Below are 21,098 nucleotides of genomic sequence, written 5' to 3'. Positions count from 1 at the left end.
TAAATTGGTGGAGACTTTTACTTCGCATTTATTACGACATTAATTGCACTTTTCTAATTGGACTTGAGCTGACTTAAGCGTTAGAGGCTTTTAGACCTATACCCCGATCGTTTGGACAACCGAGCGGGTGGAAGCAAGAAGAAATCGAACAGGAGCAAGAACGAGAGATCGAACGGTGGAATGTCGCACAAAAGAAAATAATTTAACTATTAGAGATACGTACTTGGTCCCTATACCCAAAACAATTAACATAATTAAATCATGGTTATATCAAAATATTATCAACAAAATTATATTTCGAAGAGTTTCTTTTACGAATATTTCTTAGAACTTTATAAAACTCACAAGAAAATATTATGAAAACTCATCTATCATCCCTTTTTATAAAAGAATTCAGAAACAAATTCATAAAATACAATTTTAATAATCATAATAAAAAACAAACTAATATGAAATGGTCTTAGAACAAATCAAACTCTCATTAATTTTTTTATTTAATATGTTTAATCCAAATATATTTGAGTTGAATCCATTTATTATTTGCTAGCTATACCCTACAAATAATATAGAAAAGTTTTGTCGAAAATAAGTTTATACCTGGACAAATACTAGTTACAAAGATAACATACAGGTTATGAGTCACGGACCTAAAATCTTTTATCCAAATACTCAATTAATAACATTAATTACTCTTAATTAACCAAATTTTTAATTTAATTAATAAGTAAAAATTATATTGTTAATTGCTCAATAATTGTTCCTACTATTATAGGAAATGGTAGTAGGTGTGATTTCACAACAAGGACAAAATATATCATTAATTAATAATGATACGACTTGTAGAGTATAAATCATATCACTTTTTGATTTAATATTGATCATTTATGTATCTATTCGTCAAGATCATCTTTACAGATGATTATTTATATTAATTAACTTACTTTGTGTTTAACCAAAATGTTTATATCGTGATACTGCTTATTTTGTTTGTATATAAACAACAGTAGTGTATGAATCAATCAGAACCTACAAAAATAAGTTAGACATATTTTCATTAGTCATCTTAATATTAAAATAAATACTACTTAAATTTATATTATATTGTAAGATTACAAAATAAAATAAAAAAGTATTTATGCAACTATTGTTAATGCTGTAATAGACAATAAAAATTCCCTTATCACAAAATTCCATTATCACCGTACTAAATTATAAAAATAAATGACATTTTTATGAACAAATTCATTTTAATATATACTAGCGTGTTGTTGGCTTTTTTATATAATAGAAAAAGTAATAAAATTATTATTATTATTATAAAAATAAATATAAATATTTTATAATTTTATTATAGATAATAATTTGGTTCAAAAAGAATAAAATGATGTTAATTAGGTGTTATAGGGTACTTTTTGTATCTATGAATATTTTTTTATTAATTGTTATTTATTATTAATGCTATGAAAAGTATGGAGAAAATGACTTAATGAAAACATTTATCGAATGTGATATGATTGGTCCGGGTGCAATTCTTTACGAGGATCTATTTGGAGCCACCATGGTGGTTGGTTTTGTTCTTCAAAACATAGTTGAAGACAGTGCTGAGTGCATGCAAGCAGAAACATGGGTGAAAAGTATAAACCATGGATCATCTTTCTTCATCTACTGATAATCGCAGTACATAATTCGACGCCAATATTTTCCTTCTTGAGATCTTCTTTCATTCCAATTTCCACTGCTAATTATTCTTCCGCTAATAACCAGTGTTCTTTGTTGAACTTTTGCAGTGTTGTAGAGCCAGGGAATTGGTTGGAAGTGGAACAGAAAACAAAATCATGGAAGCAATCTCTGACGAAAATCATGAAACAGTGCACACAGAACATGCACATGTTCATACCCACATGGATCACTTGGACCCTTCTGTAATGGTGTTTCTCACCTTCAAAGATTTGAAGGTTGGAAAAACAATGGCGGTTTATTTTCCAAAGAGGGACCCTGCAACCTCCCCAAAGTTATGGCCAAGAGAAGAAGCCGAGTCACTCCCTTTCTCATTGAACCAACTCCCAAACCTCCTCAAAGTCTTCTCTTTTTCTCCAAACTCTCCCCAAGCCAAAGCCATGGAAGACACCCTCAGGGAATGTGAAACCAAACCCATCGAAGGAGAGGTAAAGTTCTGCGCCACCTCTTTAGAATCCATGCTTGACTTTGCTCAAACCATTCTGGGCTTCACACACGAACTTCAAGTTTTCACCACCTCTCACCAAACCAAATCCAGCGTCACTTTCCAAAACTATACTTTGGAAAAGATAGTAGAAATCCCAGCTTCGAAGATGGTGGCATGCCACAACATGCCTTACCCTTATGCTGTTTTCTACTGTCACAGCCAAGAAAGTGAGAACAAGATGTATAAGGTGGCACTTGGTGGTGAAAACGGGGATAGGGTGGAAGCTATGGTTGTTTGTCACATGGATACCTCCCATTGGGGTCATTCTCATGTTTCATTTCAAGTTCTCAAGGTTCAACCAGGAACCACTTCTGTGTGCCACTTTTTCCCAGCAGATAATCTCATCTTCGTTGTTCCCAAACCTCAACATCACGGTCTTGCAACCATGTGATGTGATTGTGTTGTGCTTACGTTATGTTTGATTCCTACAATAAATGCTTTGTCTGGAGCTAATAGTTAATACAAAACTTGTTATGGGTATGTGTAAGTTGTCTACTTCTTATGAACAAGAGACCAGGCATGTACAACTACAAGAGTGTAATAAGTCATGAAAAAATACTTAATAATCTATAATATACCGAGTTATATAGTCCTTTTTGATGAAAATAAGAGAAAAAAATTATAATTATTTTATATAAATTAGAATTATGTCATCTATTAATAATTATTTAGTAATTTCTACCAATTGTCTCGTGGAATTGTGACTCCATGATTGATCGGACGATTTGAGGCTTTTTTGTAGTTTAGGGTCTATTGGAACTCGAATTTGTATAAATAGGTTTGTTAATTTTATTTTTTGCAAAAATAGGTCAAGTCGTCAGGGAGGATGACAACATTAGAGGTAATGTCGTCATCTCCCTTACCGGTTTCTTAATTTTAACTTTAAAAAAGGTGATGTGTCATGCGGAGAAACGGTTTGTTTGAAAGGAAAAAGTGAAGTCGTCCTCACATACGACGACTTCACTTTTTCATTTTTTTTAATAAATGAATTTTGATTATTTTTTAGGATTTAGAAGAATAATTAGTAAAAAAATTAATAGAATAGAAATAAACATCATTAATATATTTTAACATTGATTAATAATTAAAATACAACAATTAAGTTAGTAGAAAATTATCTATGTCTTCCAGTTCCACATAGAGGTCGTTTTATGAGTCTGGTTGGTCGTGTTGGTGATTATTCTTGGTGTGGTTAATCATGATCATCATCTTCATGTTCATGACTTTGAGAAAATTGTTATTATGTAATTTTATATTATCTAATCTATTTTATTAAGTTAATTTATTGTAGGAATAAAAATAACTACAAATACAATCAATATAATTTTTATATCTAACAAAATTTGAAAAAAAAATCAAAAAATATTAATAACTGATAAGTTAAAAAAAAAGACAAATAACAAAAACTGAAAAATTATAAAAAAATTAATCAAAACTGAAAAATAAAAAATAAACAAAATCGTTAAATTAAAAAAGAGAAAAAAATATGAAATATTTAAAAATTAAAATAAAAAAAATAATAATTAAAACTGAAAAACTGAAAAGTTTAAAAAAAAAATGAAAAGTGAAGTCGTCATATTATAGGACGGCTTCACTTTTCACTTTTCTATTAAATAGAAGTCGTTATTTGATGCAACGACATTACTTTCAAAAAAAGAAAATGCGAAACCGGCTTGGGGAGGATTACTTCATCCCAGAAATCGTCCTTCCCGATAACGACTTGACCCAATTTAAAAAAAAATCAATGAATCTCATTTTATAATTTTTTATCAAAAAAACCCTAAAATAAAAAAAGCCGATGATTTGAGCAATACAGCCTTTTAGAAAAAGTTTCAGACTTTTAACTTGGATGCAAAATTTACCAAAATTTAAATATTCTGATTACTAATTGTTTTCTTATCAGTAACGTATATATATATATATATATATATATATATATATATATATATATATATATATATATATATATATATATATATATATAAATAAAGGATTTGAGTTGCTCCGTATCCTTTAATAAAAAAATATTTGACATCTATTTCTTGTTTTAGGTCTCGATGATTAAACCTTTATATTTGAGTTCAAAATATTATTATATTATAATCTTTCATGTTAATCTTGATACATATATAAAAACAGAAAATATAAATAAAAAATATTTAATTAATTTTTTAATGGATAGCATCACGGTATAGATTAACATATTAAAACAACAGACCCAAAGCTTCAAAAATGAGTGTGTAGCAATTTTAGACTATGTGAATTCCACTAAGCACCTTCTGGTTGTACACTAAACTACAAGTAAAGAATTGGAAGTTAATGATCCTCTATCACTCAAATCACAAAAATATACGATGATAATTAACATAATCTAAGTATAAGTTAGTATGATACTTTCAATTAGTCACTTTATTCATATAACACGATATTTGGATAAGATTATCCATAATTTTTCATAATGAGAGAAAAATAGAGGAACAATTGAAATGTGTAAGCTAATTTTAATTTATGAAAGTTAATTTCGAATTTTTAATATTTAATATTTTTCTTTTTAGGACGTACAATTTTTTACCATATAGACTATATCAACTAATTTTAGTTTATCAACAATTTCCTAATAATCATTTTAAAGAATCATTGTTGAAACTTTAAAGTTATAACTATAGTTAAATAAATAATAATTTTAAAACTATATTGTTAATTGTTGTTGGAGAATTTTTTTTAGTGATGCGTCCTTAAACAATTGTAACTTTTTTTATTTAAGTGGCAATATAACAAAAGCTAGCTTTACTCTTCACTGTTTTTATATTTTTTAATTGTCAAATCTTAAGTATAAACGTTGACAAAAGAATAAACAACGCAAACTAGGCAACTTTAGCTAGAAAGATGACGGTGAATTACATATATAACAGTGGTTTCGATAGACTTATGATCACGTACCCTTTTTCTCATGATATTCTATTTCGATAAATTTGTTGTATTATATTTATGAATCTATTGTTTTACATTTCTCTTAAAAACTTTTAACTTATGTTTGTTAAAAATTAGTTGAAACTTAAACTAATAATCAATAATTAATAATTGGAAAATTAGTTCAAAGTTGATAATTATTAAAGTAAATTATTATTATATATATATTTATATAATAAATTTAAAATGTTGTTATTTTTAACAAATTTGGTTGAGATGTATCTGAAGTGGATTATGATGTTTTCTAGGGTGAGACTATTATTTTTTATTGAGAAAGCTATGAATTTCAAGGAGAAATAGCGAAAAATATTCGCTTACAGAAAAAAATCTTAAAGTTAATTTAGAGGATTAGTAAATATATAAATAATATTGAAATAAAGAATTTAAAAAGAAAATCAAATGTGAGAGTTTTTATGCTCTTTATTCTTCTATACTTTTTCTTTAATTTCTTTTTCTCTAAACTATTTTTCTTCATTTTCTTTTTCAAAGAACTCACTCACTTTAATCTTTTTCTTTTAAATCATTTTTTTAATTTTTTTTTCTCTCACCTCTTTCTCTTTAATTTTGTTTTCTTCACTACTTTTTCTTTCAATTTGTTCAATACTCAACAAAGATTTTTCAATTTATCTTAATACCTCTAGTCCTTCTTTTATTTATTTTTTCTCTTCTCGAATTTCTCTTTTCCTTTTTATATGTGAAACTCGTTAATAAAATATTTATGATATCCATTAAATCGAGAAGTAAACTTTAGGACTTATATATGCATAAGTCCAAAATAAAAATTGAAAGTCAAAAAGAAATATCACTCGAAGCTTTAGTATCAATTGGTGAGAAAATAAGAGGGAGAAAATAGAAGATATTCTAATATTCAATTTAAAGAATTATAACAAAGATGTGAAAATAAGTGATAAATTATGGAGTTTATTATCATATATCATAATGATAAGATCAAATTTAAGTTCTTATAACTCAAAACTTTAAAAAATTCTCCATAAAAATACTAAACTTTCTATCAAAATTCATACATCTTTATTAAAATAATATAATTACATTATTTAAAGAAAAAAAATACGTTAGTCCTCGTATAAATTTTCACTAACAGTACAATTGACTCCTCACTAGTATGCTACTTATCAGTATATTCTACGAAACTTAAAAAAACATTTTGAAAAATATTTGAAATATTTAAATAAAAAGAAATGTGAAAATTACATTAAAATATATGAAAATGAGTTTAATACTGGCAATTAATTCCTATCCATACAACTTTTATCAATTAATTAAAAAAGCGTATGCAATATTATGATTTATTTAGTTTTGATTCATTTATATTATATTTATTGTTAAATTTCTTTTAGACATTTCAATTCATTAAACATAACTTGTCAATTGACTAAATATAACTTGAATTTTCTTTTTATTAAATCACCTTTTAACCTTTTTAATTTACCATTCAACCAAAAAATATGGTAATATTAGGATAAAGTTCTAATAAATATATTAATAATATGAAAAACAAATGGATACACAAGAAAGACTAATGAGACATGCATTTTGGACTTCAAGAATATGGTGAAAATCAACTTTAATGTATTTGTTACCTTCGTCATGAACACAAGATTGGTAATAGGTTGAATAATGCTACTATTATCGATGTCAAGAATAGTAGCTTGTGTCGAGGAAACCTAAATCTTTTCAATAATATATGAAGTCAACTAAGATCAAAACTTGTAAGGAGCATAATCTTATATTCAAACTCAAATTTAAAAACTCAAGGTGGTAGATTCACTCTTCAAAGAAATAAGGACGTGACCAATAAATATATACCAACCAAAAAAGTGAATGACAATTATTCACACACTTAGCTTAGATGGACATACCATAAGTTAAGGAGTTTTTCATATGCACACATTAGAGAAACAAATCCCAACCCAACCAATAATTAAAAAATGTAAACACATTAAAAGATGTTAAACCTAAAGGGTCAAGAATCCATAGTTGTTGCTTACTTATTCTCATTTTAATTGTAAAATATTTTTTCTTTCCAACTCGTTATTCGAACACTAATGATATTTTCATCAAATATGAGTCCCTTTTATATTGACCCATTTTTTTAGGCAAAAATATTTCTTAACCACAAGTATCACAATAATCACAATAATCACAATAATTGTTAAAATGTGAACCTTAAGTTTAACTCAACCCTGAAAAATTTATAAGATAAAGTTTGCACGCACTTATATGTTATGAATTAGCCTTAGCTCTCTTCGATGTGAGACTTCCAACAAACTTTCCTTGTGTTGAGATATATATTAATAGGTGGTTTGATAGCGACACGATAACGAATGAAATAATACACCTAACAAACAATAAATTTTGCTATGATAGAGGCTTAAAGACATGACTCTGAATCCATTTTAAGAAATGAGCTTTAAGCCTAACTCAATCCCACAAAACTGGCTTATAAGATAAAATTTGCATGCATTTATATATTGTGAATTGACTTTAACTCTAGTCGATGTGAGACTTCCAACAATAATAATAATTTCTAACACCATAACAAAACATGTTTCATGAATCCTTTTTAGAAAAAAATTTCAATACAATACATTCAAAACATATGCTTCATTATATACTCTATCATACTTAAATTCTAAGCATAAAAATACTCAATCCATCCACACTTTTTCTTGCGGGGCTACAGACCATCTTGTTCGCATGGCTCATCCCACATTGTCATCTCTAATGTTTTTGTGATATATTATGCAAAGGTATTATATATATATATATATATAATTATGTTATGATTAATGTTCTTAAAAAAATCTTATTAAAAAATAATAATTATAAATTTCAATCAAATAACAATTATTTATGTAATAGTCGAGGAATTACAAACAACGTCTTATTATTCAACATATTTCAATTAATCAATAAAAGTTTCCGGTTGATTTACATTATTCACAATAATTATAATCTCACATTTTTGAACAAGTGAAAGTGAAAGTCACATTATCAATCTAAGAGAAAAAAATAGTGACTTAATTAAAGAATATAACTTTTTTGAATAATTAATTAATCACAAAAATTAAATTAAAAATACCAAAATTTATAATAAACTTGAAATTTAATTAAAAATAATAATATTATTGAAATAAAATAAATAAAGTTGAACATCTACACCGACACAACGATAAACATAATTTTTTTTATTACAAATTTAAAATATATTTTTACTCTAAACAAGCAACATGGAATCATTTTTCTACAACCTTATCTTTTGATACAAAGATAAGAGTGCGATATTTTTCAATCGACTTTCTTATTTTAGGAGCTAATTATCATACTTGGAAATATTTGGTCTTAGTTCAAAATCATTATACTTTTTGGTACGTTGTCTTGGTTAAAAATCGTCATACTTTGTAGCACTTGGTCGTGGTTCAAATTCACCATACTTAGTAGCACTTGGTTTTGGTTCAATATCATCCTTCTTGCTAGCTCTTGACTTGAGTTCAAAATCACCATAGTTAGTAGCACTTGGTCTTGGTTCAATATCATCCTTCTTGCTAGCACTTAACTTGAGTTCAAAATCACCATAGTTAGTAGCACTTGGTCTTGGTTCAATATCATCCTTCTTGCCAGCACTTAACTTGAGTTCAAAATCACCATAGTTAGTAGCACTTGGTCTTGGTTCAATATCATCCTTCTTGCTAGCACTTAACTTGAGTTCAAAATCACCATAGTTAGTAGCACTTGGTCTTGGTTCAATATCATCCTTCTTGCCAGCATTTAACTTGAGTTCAAAATCACCATAGTTAGTAGCACTTGGTCTTGGTTCAATATCACCCTTCTTGCTAGCACTTAACTTGAGTTCAAAATCACCATAATTACTAGCACTTGGTCTGGGTTCAATATTATCCTTCTTAGCACTTAATTTGAGTTCAAAATCACCATATTGTGAAACAACATTTGTATCAAGAGGGTCTTCACATTCATGCTTGGAATCTTTAACAAGTTGCTCTTGAGTCTTGGGATTGTTTTCAGATTGGAATGGAAGAAGGCCTTGAAGTCCTTCTGGCATTTGTTGGTCTTTCATTATCTCTTTCCAATACTCCTCAGGATCTTTCCTTGCTTCTATGGTGCCACTTAACTTCTCCACACAAATTATCCATTAGAGAGAAAAAAAGTTGTCAAAAAGTTGTGTAAATCCCCAACTCAATATATCGAATCACAATATAATTTATATAATTCGATCATGACTTGTACATTTTTCTTATACTTTATCTTCTCTCATTCATAAACAATAAAAACACACACCCTTTTTCTCTCAAATGCAGATAACTTTTGAAATGCACTTTATTTAACAGCACTTTTAATTAATGTTTAACTTATAATTATTGCACTTTTATATTTTGTAATTCTTTTAAGGAAATGTGTTAAAAATAAAGGTTAAGTATGTTTTTAGTCTTTGAACTTTGACTTAAAATTGAAATTCGTGCATGTCCAAAACTTTAATATATTTTGGTCCCTAAACTTTAAAAATGAATCAATATAGTCTTTTTAACTCAGTTACGTTAACTTTTTTTTTTTGAAGTGTCGAACATATTTCTCAGTAGATATTGAACCAAGGATGTGTCAAACAATGTAAAAAACTCCCATACTAATATAAAAAGTGTTTGACACGTCAAAAAAACTTAACATAATTGGGTTAAAAGAACTATATTCTTTCATTTTTAAAGTTTAGGGACCAAAATATATGGAAGTTTCAGACAAGAATAAATGCTAGAGTCAAAGTTCGGAGACTATCAAAATGTATCGAAGTTTCAGATAGGGACAAATTCCAATTTTGAGTCAAAGTTCGGGGACTAAAAACATACTTAACCCTAAAAATAATATTAAGAGGAAAATAAAATTTAATATAATTAACTTACGTCACTAATTAGTATGAAATCAGGTTTTTAAGAACAAAAATAAAGCTATACTTTATAAACATGGCGAAAACATTAGATAAATAGATATTGCTATTTTACGACATATATGTTAAAAATAACCTTGGACTACGTTTGCATAGTTCAACACAGTAAACAAATCATTTTGGCATTCCAAATTTTCCTCATATTTTATCACGCTTGTTTTAATTCATTCACTCCAAATTATTTGAATATATGATTTTGAATAGTTATATTTATTCTATGATTCTGATAAATCTCTCTATATATAATACATATTTAAAATAAAAGAATTAAAAAATTTTAATCATGCAACAATGGTATGAAAAAGATGAAGTAATGATTTATTGTTGATTAGCCACTTTGATTTAGACTGGTGAATAGGATGTGGAATATAAAGCAAGAGAATAATAAAAAAGTGTGAAAGAAGGTGAACATACCAAGAAAGCAAATAGAAGAGAAAACATAGCAAGAGAAGACCTCATTGTGTGATACTATAGAAAACCTCTTTGTTTGTTGTTTTTATGACTGTCGGAAGATATCAACTTGCTATTTATAGCCACCATGTCATATTATGCCATATTCATATTTCAATTAATTAATGCTCAAACTCAACAATAGCTAGAAAATTATTGAGAAAGAGCATATAATTGGTCCACCAGAATGAAGACAATCATTCATTGTCTTCTTACTTATAACTTCTTTGGAGAGGATTCAGTTATAAGATTTCTCACACAATTCTTAGAATTAAAGGTAAAAAAAGTGCCTCTAATTATAAACTTCTTGTTTGTACTTAACTCTAATACAATAAGTATTCACGTGGGAAAAAAGAATAAATAAATCACATTATGAAAATTTTCGTTTAATTTCTTGATAATCTAATTGTTTAATATCGAAAGAAATCTAATTCATTTGATCTCATATTTTCTTAGATTTACAAGTATTTGTCAATACGTTTATTCAACCTAACCTTAATTTTTCAAGCTGATAACAGCAATATTTTCATAAACTGTTTTTATCTCTTGTGAACCCTTTCCACTTAATTTAAAAAAAAAAAAAATCAACCAAACAAGAAAAGTAATCTTTGCTAACTTTAGATCCCTAAAAAACTAAAAAGTTTCCTCATATTAAACATTTTATAATAAATGTAAATGATGAAATTACAATGCAAGATAAAAGGGTTTCAATTCTATTTATTTTTTAAAACACGATTAGTAATAATATATTTTAGACTTTGTCTCCCCTTTTTCGCCTTTTTTTTTATGTACAAAATAAGAGGAAGGATGTCACCTTATAGACTCATGTTATGGAGTATTAGATCCACTTTTAAGCACACCATAAATGTTATTTACTCATAAAAAACAGATATATGTTTCACGATCCAAGATGATTGGAGGCTCCTCATATAAAATGATTTGAACCCACCCCTTTAATATAAAGGGACGCATTAAACCTTTAATTATACTATAGTACGTCGTAGGTTGCTTCAAAACCATTTTTGTTCTTTAATTTTCAATTATATCTTAGGATTTTCTTTTGATACTGCTGACCGGAATAAATCATATATAGAAGGAAATGATATTTTAATTTATTTTTTTTGATTTATTTTTAATTCAGTATTGTAATCACTATTAAATTATTTATTTTAATTTTTTTATCATATAATATAATAATTTAATAATGATTGAAGTGATAAATTAAAAATAAATTAATTAAAATATTATTATTAATCGATATAACTATTCTGTAAAATTATATGGTAGGTGATGCGAATAATATTTACATATAAAACAAATCATCGAATTAAATATATTATCTTTGGGACAAAAAGTACATCAATGAATAATAAGACAAGATTTATTGGATCCTGTCGGATTAAAGAAGATATTTTTCTATAAAAGGAAAGAAAAAAGGAGCATCACGACGACAACAATAATAAAACACATTGGACAATCCATGATGCGTTCTTGTGATCAATGATGTGTTTCTTTCACTCCCAATAATTTAATATATTTTAAACAAACACCTAATTAATAAATTATTAACATGAACAATTTACATATTTCGAAGTGTCTCATAAATTAAGTCTACATTAATTCAATCAAATTCAAACAACTTTTCAAAATCACAATAAAAAAAAACTATTATGAAATGGTCTTAGAATTAACAAATCAAAATCTCATTAGTTTTTTTTATTTTTTATTTAGTACATTTGATCCATATGTATTTGAGTTGAATCTATTTATTATTTGCTAGCTAAACCCAATTTATTATGTAGAAAATTTTGCTAGAAAATAAGTTCATATATATATATATATATATATATATATATATATATATATATATATATATATATATATATATATATATATATATATATATATATATATATATATATATTTACAAAATTAGAAAACTTGTCAATAGATTCATCTCCTATCACATTAGAAGAGAGTGTAATATATGCATATATTAATTGAAAAATGATAGATATACATCTCGATATGTTTATTTTTAATCTTTTTCTATTATTTATTATATTATATAATTTATTATTTTTATTTTTTCTGTACATGTATATTAGGTGTTACAGGGTACTTTTTGTGTCTAAGAATATTTTCTATTAATTGTTATTTATTATTAATGCGATGAAAAGTATGGAGATATGCAAATTTTCTTGCTGCATGTTAATAAAATTTACTAAAATGACCACTAATTGTATTTGATTAGATACAGATGGATTTTAAGAACTAAATTTAAACCTTTAAAAAATTTTCTGTTATAAACTCTTCATTAAACAAATTATTTGCATACTTTAATACATTTATTAATATAAAAAATATTACTAAGATTCACACTATTAAATAATTTAAAAAGAAAATTGAATGATATATTTTTAAAATATTGTTTATATCACTCTACAGAAATTATAATATGTTTAAAGTACCAAATTATGAAACAGTAGAAGCAGTTGTGGTGGTCACTGTTAGGCCCACAGTAACACCCTTTATCAGGCGGGACACAATCTCTGAGACCCAACACATATTGTGTCTTCACACACTTACCGTAGGTGATTTACTCAAGTAATCTGTATATTATGTTCTATTAAAAACATTAATTTTTTTTTCAATAATGAGATAAAGAAAATAAATGAAAAAATCAACTATTGGATATGAGATAATCGAGTTAAATCTATTAACTATATGAGTTTTCGATAATGCAGAACCTAGATTAGAGATGTAAAAGAAATTCTTATCCGCGGCTACTTGTATTTATGTTAACGGGATGGATATGGATATCATAGTATCCTTATCTGTGGATATCCATACCCACTAAACTTTAATTCACAAAAATATCCTCATATATATATATATATATATATATATATATATATATATATATATATATATATATTAGTAAAAAACATTCTGAGTTTTCATTGAGTAATGGTGGTCAGATTTTTACCCCACATGGCAATAAATTACTTCTAAATACTGTAGGGGCATTAATGTGTCTCCAAGACTGGTTATGGACCATGAAAGGTAATGAAATTAAAATTTTTACCTAAATATTTTAATTAAGTAATTGTTAGAAAATTTTAATGAACTTCCTATGTTTTCAGACTCTTCTAGATTAAAATTGGACAACATAAAACTTTGTACAATGTTGCAATTTGTAGATATGGATGAAGTTAATAATTTCTTTAATATTTCATTCAAAAATAAACTACAATATAAATTGTTAATGATTTTTTATTTATTTACTTTTTAAAAATTAATCAGAAAAAAATCGACTTATTAATTTAAACATTAATTAAATAATTTTTATTATGTTATTTTATATCTATTTTTATAATTATTTAGATTTATATAAACTTGAATTTATTTGAACTTTATTTATCCTATAAAATAATGCATAACCTACTATGTTGAATAACCATGATTACAAGGACGACTGACGTAGAACCCAAACAATGCATAACCTAGTTAAATCTATAAACTATGTTGAACGATGCTTTTACAATTTTAAGCACATTTTCATTTGGTTCTTAGTACATTTTTTATTTTTTTTCTTTAAATATCTTTTTAAAATTATTATTTTTTCTTTTCTTTTAACTTCTTTTGGTTTTGGTGTCATAGTTATTTGTAATACTTTTTCTTTTGTGATATAGCGTTTTTAGAAATTTTGATAACAGATCTCAACAAATTAACTCAACAAAGAGTGTGGTTGAAATTCATGAATTTTTAAAATTAAAGAATTAAATTGAATTAAAATTTCAAAAAATGGTCTAATTTTGATATTTAATGACAAAAAAATATTTATTAAAATAATGTTAGATATTCATTTTGATATATTTATTACATTTTTAACTTTTCTTTTTATTTTTTATTTTTTATTGTATTATATTATATAATTTGTTATTTATATTTTTTTTCACTTCATGTGTATTAGGTGTTATAGGATAGTGCAGAATTTCCTTTTTACTTCGCCTTATATGCATCGGTTGATCAGGAACCGAAGCATATAATGGCGCGGTGACATTTTTGCAATTTCAGTCAAGTTTTATGCATCGGTTCAGCTAACAACCGAAGTCAAAGACAATTATAGACCTCGGTTCACGCAAAACCGGTGCCAAAGAGTACAATAGGCCTCAGTCCAACAAGACCCGAAGCCAAAAAGGGACAGCATTTTTAAAAAAGCTTTTATTTAGGGTACGCGAGGTAGAAAGCGAAAGGGGAAAGGTTCTGTCTAGGATTTAAAATTGGGCAAATATATCATCTTTTTCGCATTTCTTTTCGCGAGCCACTGGTTCCTCTTATCCGCGCTGCTGTTTCATCCTCGCTGCTGTGCCGGTCCACCGCTGCTGTGCGCGTCCTCCTCCGTTGTTGTGCGCATCCACCGCAGCTTCCGTCGTCGCTGTTGTGCGCATCCACCTCGTTGTTGTGCCGGTGCTACTTGTTGCAGGTGCGTGATGTGTGCGACGAGGAGAATGCTGCTGCAATGGCGCGCAGTGGTTCCGTGAGAAGATGGTGGCGGTGCAGATCTGGTGTTGCGCTTTCGCTGCTGTTGCTGTTCTGACTGTGAACAGATCTGGTGGTGGGTTACAGGTGCGAAGCTTCCATGGCTGCTGCGTTTCGCCGGCGAGAAGGAAGATGGTGGCTTCCATGGTGGAAGAGGTTCTGGTGCGGTGGCTTGAACGGCGTTGGTGAGCGGCGCACACGTGCTGGAAACTGTTGGACAAGGAAAAGTGGGATCTGTTAGGTTGTAGAGTGATGAAAGTATTCGGCCCGTATTTTTTTTTTAATTTTAATCAATTTTCTACCTCAGTTGCAACTATACCCGAAGCAGAAAGTTCAGTTCTGACTTTTTTTTAATGCTCATTAGGCCTCGGTTGTTTATAGAACCGAGGCAGTAGATTTGATGAAACCGGTGGTAAAAAAGTGATTTTTTTGGCCTCGGCTTTATATGCCTCAGTTTTGAAACCGGGGCAGAATAGTAAAAATAACCGCGACCAAATCCCCTGTTTGTACTGGTGCATTTTGTGTCTATAAATGATAAAGATATTATATATCTTTTGTTTTTATTTATATTAATAGCGATATCATATATTTGATTCTTTTTTATTATTATTATCAAATATTCTATTTTATTTGGTTTTTACTTTTTTCACTATATGATGGAATATTGTACTCTATATATTGAATAAGGTTCTAATAAATCGTAGGCAAATAAGCTCTCTTTGAGTTGTTTTTCACCCAAACTTTTTTTTGTGCGTTTTTTGTACGCATTCTTTATTCTTTCTCTCATGGCTTACACATATCTAACATAGTATCAGAGCCTCGTTAGAGCGTATCTTAGCGAACTTTTTTGGACATTTTGTTTCACCCGATATCGGACCGCTAACAGACTACTCACTAATTTCTTGTCCCATGCACGAGATGAATATATCTCGGCGTGAAGGAGTATGTTAGAAGTCTCACATCAATTAGAGATAAGACCAATTCATAATAAGTGAGGTGCAAACCTCACCTCACAAGCCGGTTTTGTAGAGTTGAGTTAGGCTTAAAAACCCGCATATTTTTCTATTAATTGTTATTTATTATTAATGATATGAAAAGTATGGAGAAAATGACTTAATGAAAACATTTATCGAATGTGATATGATTGGTCCGGGTGCAATTCTTTAGGAGGATCTATTTGGAGCCACCATGGTGGTTTTGTTCTTCAAAACAAAGTTGAAGACAGTGCTGAGTGCATGCAAGCAGAAACATGGGTGAAAAGTATAAACCATGGATCATCTTTCTTCATCTACTGATAATCACGGTACATAATTCGATGCCAATATTTTCCTTCTTGAGATCTTGTTTCATTCCAATTTCCACTGCTAATTATTCTTCAGCTGATAGCCAGTATTCTTTGTTGAACTTTTGCAGTGTTGTAGAGCCAGGGAATTGGTTGGAAGTGGAACAGAAAACAAAATCATGGAAGCAATCTCTGACGAAAATCATGAAACAGTGCACAAAGAAGATGCACATGTTCATACCCACATGGATCACATGCACCCTTCTGTAATGGTGTTTCTCACCTTCAAAGATTTGAAGGTTGGAAAAACAATGGCGGTTTACTTTCCAAAGAGGGACCCTGCAACCTCCCCAAAGTTATGGCCAAGAGAAGAAGCCGAGTCACTCCCTTTCTCATTGAACCAACTCCCAAACCTTCTCAAAGTCTTCTCTTTTACTCCAAACTCTCCCCAAGCCAAAGCCATGGAAGACACCCTCAAGGAATGTGAAACCAAACCCATCAAAGGAGAGGTAAAGTTCTGCGCCACCTCTTTAGAATCCATGCTTGACTTTGCTCAAACTATTCTGGGCTTCACAAACGAACTTCAAGTTTTCACCACCTCCCACCAAACCAAATCCAGCGTCACTTTCCAAAACTATACTTTGGAAAAGATAGTAGAAATCCCAGCTTCGAAGATGGTGGCATGCCACACCATGCCTTACCCTTATGCTGTTTTCTACTGTCACAGCCAAGAAAGTGAGAACAAGATGTATAAGGTGGCACTTGGTGGTGAAAACGGGGATAGGGTGGAAGCTATGGTTGTTTGTCACATGGATACCTCCCATTGGGGTCATGCTCATGTTTCATTTCAAGTCCTCAAGGTTGAACCGGGAACCACTTCTGTGTGCCACTTTTTCCCTGCAGATAATCTCATCTTCGTTCCCAAACCTCAACATCACGGTCTTGCAACCATGTGATCTGATTATGTTGTGCTTACTTTATGTTTTATTGCTACAATAAGTGCTGTGTCTGGAGCTATTAATTAATACAAAACTTCTAAGCGCACCTATGAGTGTAATAAGTCATGAAAAAAAAAATATTACTACTTAATAATCTATAATATATTGAGTTACATAGTCCTTTTCGATGAAAATAAGAGAAAAAAAAAATAATTATTTTTAATAATTGTTCTTCTCTTTTCAGTAATTTCTACCAATTGTCACGTGGAATTGTGACTGGATGGAAGATTGATTTGGGCGATTTGAGTAATACAAGCTCTTCCGTAGTTAGAAAAAGTTTCAGACTTTCAAATTGGATGCAATAAATTTTTACCAAAATTTAATTTTTTGAGACCGAATAGTGAATGATATATATATATATATATATATATATATATATATATATATATATATATATATATAATTTGAGGCATTCAAATTCCTTATAAAAAAATAAAATATAAAATAAAATTTTGACAATTTTCTTTATAATCTGAATTGACATTTTTTAGATGGTTTTAAAATATAAAAAGAAATAAAAAAATAAGAAGCCACTTAGAAAGTACTATTATATATAAAAAAAAAAGTCAAAATTTAGTTGATGTAATATATTTTTCAAAAAATTATTTTTATTGTTTTTTATTTTAGGTTTTGTACCGTCTAAGGAATAACTAATCTCAACATAATTATTTTGATTCTGACCTGATAAAGATCTATTACGGGTCGAGGTTACCTTTCAGGGTTTGGACCGACCTAAAGTAGGTAAAAGGCCAACCTCAAGAAAGGATAAGGATATGGACCGACCTTAGATCGATCTTGAACCGACCATGAGGAAAGATATGGACCAACCTTGAACTGATCTTGATGAAGGATATGGACCAATCTTGGACCAATGGAAAGATATGGACTAACCTTAAAATGACTTTGATGAAGAATATGGATAAACTTTGGACCAATCTTGAGAAAGGATATGGATCAACTTGGACCGATCTTATATCCCCTGGCATACCGCGTTCCAACCATCGTGCGCCGTAAAAACTAAGATGGGCCTAGGCCTAGCGTCACTCCACTTCGGATCCAACCGTTGGCAGCCCATCTCATGCTCGGTCCAATGCAATGGCTAAGAGGTTGAGCGAACCTCTGTTGGGATATAATTACATTATTTAATAGAAAAAAAAATGTTAATCCTCGTATAAATTTTCTCCTCACTAGTATGCTACTTATCGGTAGGGATGGCAATGGGGCGGGGCGGGTACGGGTATCATGATCCCATCCCCATCCCCATAATAAAAATTCATCCCCATCCCCATCCCCAAACCCAACGGGTATACAACTTTTGACCCATCCCCATCCCCACCGGGTAACGGGTATTTTCTTATACCCATACCCATACCCATTTTTTTATTGTTCCATATATCAATTAAATATTTTTTATAAAAAAAATTTAAAAATCACACCAACGGAATCATGATACTATCAAAATATTCAATATTAAAATAACATACTCTTTTTGATTTTCATGATGTCAAATATTAAGAAAAATATTATAATAGTATAAATCTCAAATTAAAGTATCAAATAACAACTAAATAAAATTCAAATAATTATATAAAAGCTAAAAAATTACACATTACTAAAATTTTATAATAACCAAAATATTTATTAATTTTACAAATGATCAGTGGTTTCATTTGCATTCGATCCACCTACACATAGAAAAAAAATGAAAAATTAGATATGATATAATAATTGAAATTGAAAATTTTAATTACTAGAATATAATGTACCTTCTTCATCAGATTCATTTTCACTCATGAGAACATCTTTTCCTTTTAATTTTTTAACACCTACAAACACCAAATGTAGAATATTAGATGAGAATTCACAAAAAATACTAACAAAAAATATTAATAAATTTGAGTAACTTACCTAGATGGTTTGAGTTCCATATCCAACTTCTTGTACACATCAAAGCCTCTATAGTAAATAATTAAACATTATTATGAAACAAAAAATAAATAATAAATAAAATTATCATAAAGGAGTAAAGATAATTAAATGTGTGACCCAAATTTGAGAATATCCATTTGAACATAACATAACGGAAAAAAAAATGTATAATTAAGATTATGATAAAAGGAAAAGTACCTTGAAGATCTGCTTAAACCTTAAAGAACAAGCCAAACAATTAAAAGAGAGTAAAAAAGTGTATAACCAAAGTAACAAAAAGAAGAGCTACAAAATAAGAGTCAAACATTTTCATGAAAATAAATAAATAAATAAAGATAATCAAATGTGTAACCTAAAAATTATTTCATAGAATGAAATTGAGGAACACCTATTTGAACATAACCATGTACAGAGAGTAAAAATTATGTAATAAGAAGAAGAAAAATTACCTTCAAAATTAAATCTTGAAAAACAAACCAGACAATTGAGAGAGTAAACAAAGTGTATAACAAAAAACAAAGAGAATGAGAAATATGTTATATATATATATATATATATATATATATATATATATATATTATATATTATATTACTATGTATATATATATATTATATGTGTGGATATCTTATGTTTATATATATATATAATTATTTATATATATTATATTATATTATATATTATATTATTATTACTATGTATATATATTATATGTGTGGATATCTTATGTTTATATATATATATATATATATATATATATATATATATATATATATATATATTTTATAGATATATATTTATTTTAAGTATATATTATATTATATTATATAATAATATAAATATAATAATATATATTATATTATTATGTATATATATTATATGTATATGTGTAGATATTTTATGCTTTTATATATATATATATATATATATATATATATATATATATATATATATTTCTTTTAAATTTTTATAAATTTGTCATGTTATAAATTTGTTTATAAAAGATCTCACTAGTTAAATGATTAATTTGTTTTATACGTATATATTATATATATTATATTATATTATTATGTATATATATTATATGTATATTATATTATATTATATTATATTATATTATATTATATTATATTACATGTATATGTGTAAATATATATATATATATATATATATATATATATATATAAAAGTATATTTTATTTATATGTATATATACTATATTATATTATATTATATTATATTATATTTTATGTGTAAATATATTATTTATTTATATATATTTTTTAGATTATTTAATAAATTATAAATAGTTTAGTAATTTAAGCGGGGACGGGTATTTGGGCGGGTATATATATATCCCCATCCCCAGTTGAAAATTTCGGGTATTACCCATACCCATACCCATACCCAGTCAAAGCGGGGATTCCCCGTCAAAACGGGGACGGGTTCGGGTGATACCCACGGGCACGGGTTTATTTGCCATCTCTACTTATCGGTATATTCTATAAAACTTAAAAAAACATTATGAAAAATATTTGAAATATTGATGTGAAAATTACATTAAAATATATGAAAATGAGTTTAATACTTGCAATTTATTCCAATCCATACAAGTTTTATCTATTCATTTTAAAAAAAAGCATATAAAAAATGTCTTTATTACGCGGATGCAATAAATAAATAAATAAAAAATCGAAAAAGGTGACATAGTAGAAGTGGGTAGATAT

At 27.9% G+C, this 21,098-nt stretch overlaps 3 protein-coding genes across 3 annotated transcripts; 2 read left to right on the top strand and 1 right to left on the bottom strand.

Annotated features, from left to right (window-relative positions):
• Nucleotides 1-1,493: 1,493 nt before the first annotated feature.
• LOC114170611 (BURP domain-containing protein BNM2C-like) lies at nt 1,494-2,830 on the top strand. The gene is made up of 2 exons (XM_028056125.1): nt 1,494-1,677; nt 1,788-2,830. Exons 1-2 carry the CDS (start codon nt 1,624-1,626, stop codon nt 2,613-2,615), a joined length of 882 nt encoding a protein of 293 aa, XP_027911926.1. The 5' UTR covers nt 1,494-1,623; the 3' UTR covers nt 2,616-2,830.
• Nucleotides 2,831-8,388: 5,558 nt separating this feature from the next.
• On the bottom strand, nt 8,389-10,669 carry LOC114170612 (uncharacterized). Its single transcript, XM_028056126.2, has 2 exons — nt 10,584-10,669; nt 8,389-9,344 (listed from the first exon to the last, which is right to left on the bottom strand). Exons 1-2 carry the CDS (start codon nt 10,626-10,628, stop codon nt 8,598-8,600), a joined length of 792 nt encoding a protein of 263 aa, XP_027911927.1. The 5' UTR covers nt 10,629-10,669; the 3' UTR covers nt 8,389-8,597.
• A 5,616-nt stretch (nt 10,670-16,285) lies between these two features.
• Nucleotides 16,286-17,490, top strand: LOC114170464 (BURP domain-containing protein BNM2C-like). Its single transcript, XM_028055950.2, has 2 exons — nt 16,286-16,467; nt 16,578-17,490. Exons 1-2 carry the CDS (start codon nt 16,414-16,416, stop codon nt 17,400-17,402), a joined length of 879 nt encoding a protein of 292 aa, XP_027911751.1. The 5' UTR covers nt 16,286-16,413; the 3' UTR covers nt 17,403-17,490.
• Nucleotides 17,491-21,098: the final 3,608 nt, after the last annotated feature.

The sequence above is a fragment of the Vigna unguiculata genome, chromosome 11 (genome assembly GCF_037176805.1).
Source record: "Vigna unguiculata cultivar grain cowpea cultivar isolate G323 ecotype 2 chromosome 11, ASM3717680v1, whole genome shotgun sequence".
Lineage (NCBI taxonomy): Eukaryota > Viridiplantae > Streptophyta > Magnoliopsida > Fabales > Fabaceae > Vigna > Vigna unguiculata.
The sequence above is the reverse complement of the archived record's forward strand: the minus strand, read 5'-3'. Positions and strand labels throughout refer to the sequence as shown.

Bases quoted from the DNA above. Each gene is read 5' to 3' on its own strand.
- LOC114170611 (XM_028056125.1), top strand. From the start codon at position 1,624: ATGGGTGAAAAGTATAAACCATGGATCATCTTTCTTCATCTACTGATA. The intron at 1,678-1,787 runs GTACATAATTCG...GAACTTTTGCAG, and splicing joins TTCATCTACTGATAATCGCA to TGTTGTAGAGCCAGGGAATT.
- LOC114170612 (XM_028056126.2), bottom strand. From the start codon at position 10,628: ATGAGGTCTTCTCTTGCTATGTTTTCTCTTCTATTTGCTTTCTTG. The intron at 9,345-10,583 runs GTATGTTCACCT...TGTGTGGAGAAG, and splicing joins CTCTTCTATTTGCTTTCTTG to TTAAGTGGCACCATAGAAGC.
- LOC114170464 (XM_028055950.2), top strand. From the start codon at position 16,414: ATGGGTGAAAAGTATAAACCATGGATCATCTTTCTTCATCTACTGATA. The intron at 16,468-16,577 runs GTACATAATTCG...GAACTTTTGCAG, and splicing joins TTCATCTACTGATAATCACG to TGTTGTAGAGCCAGGGAATT.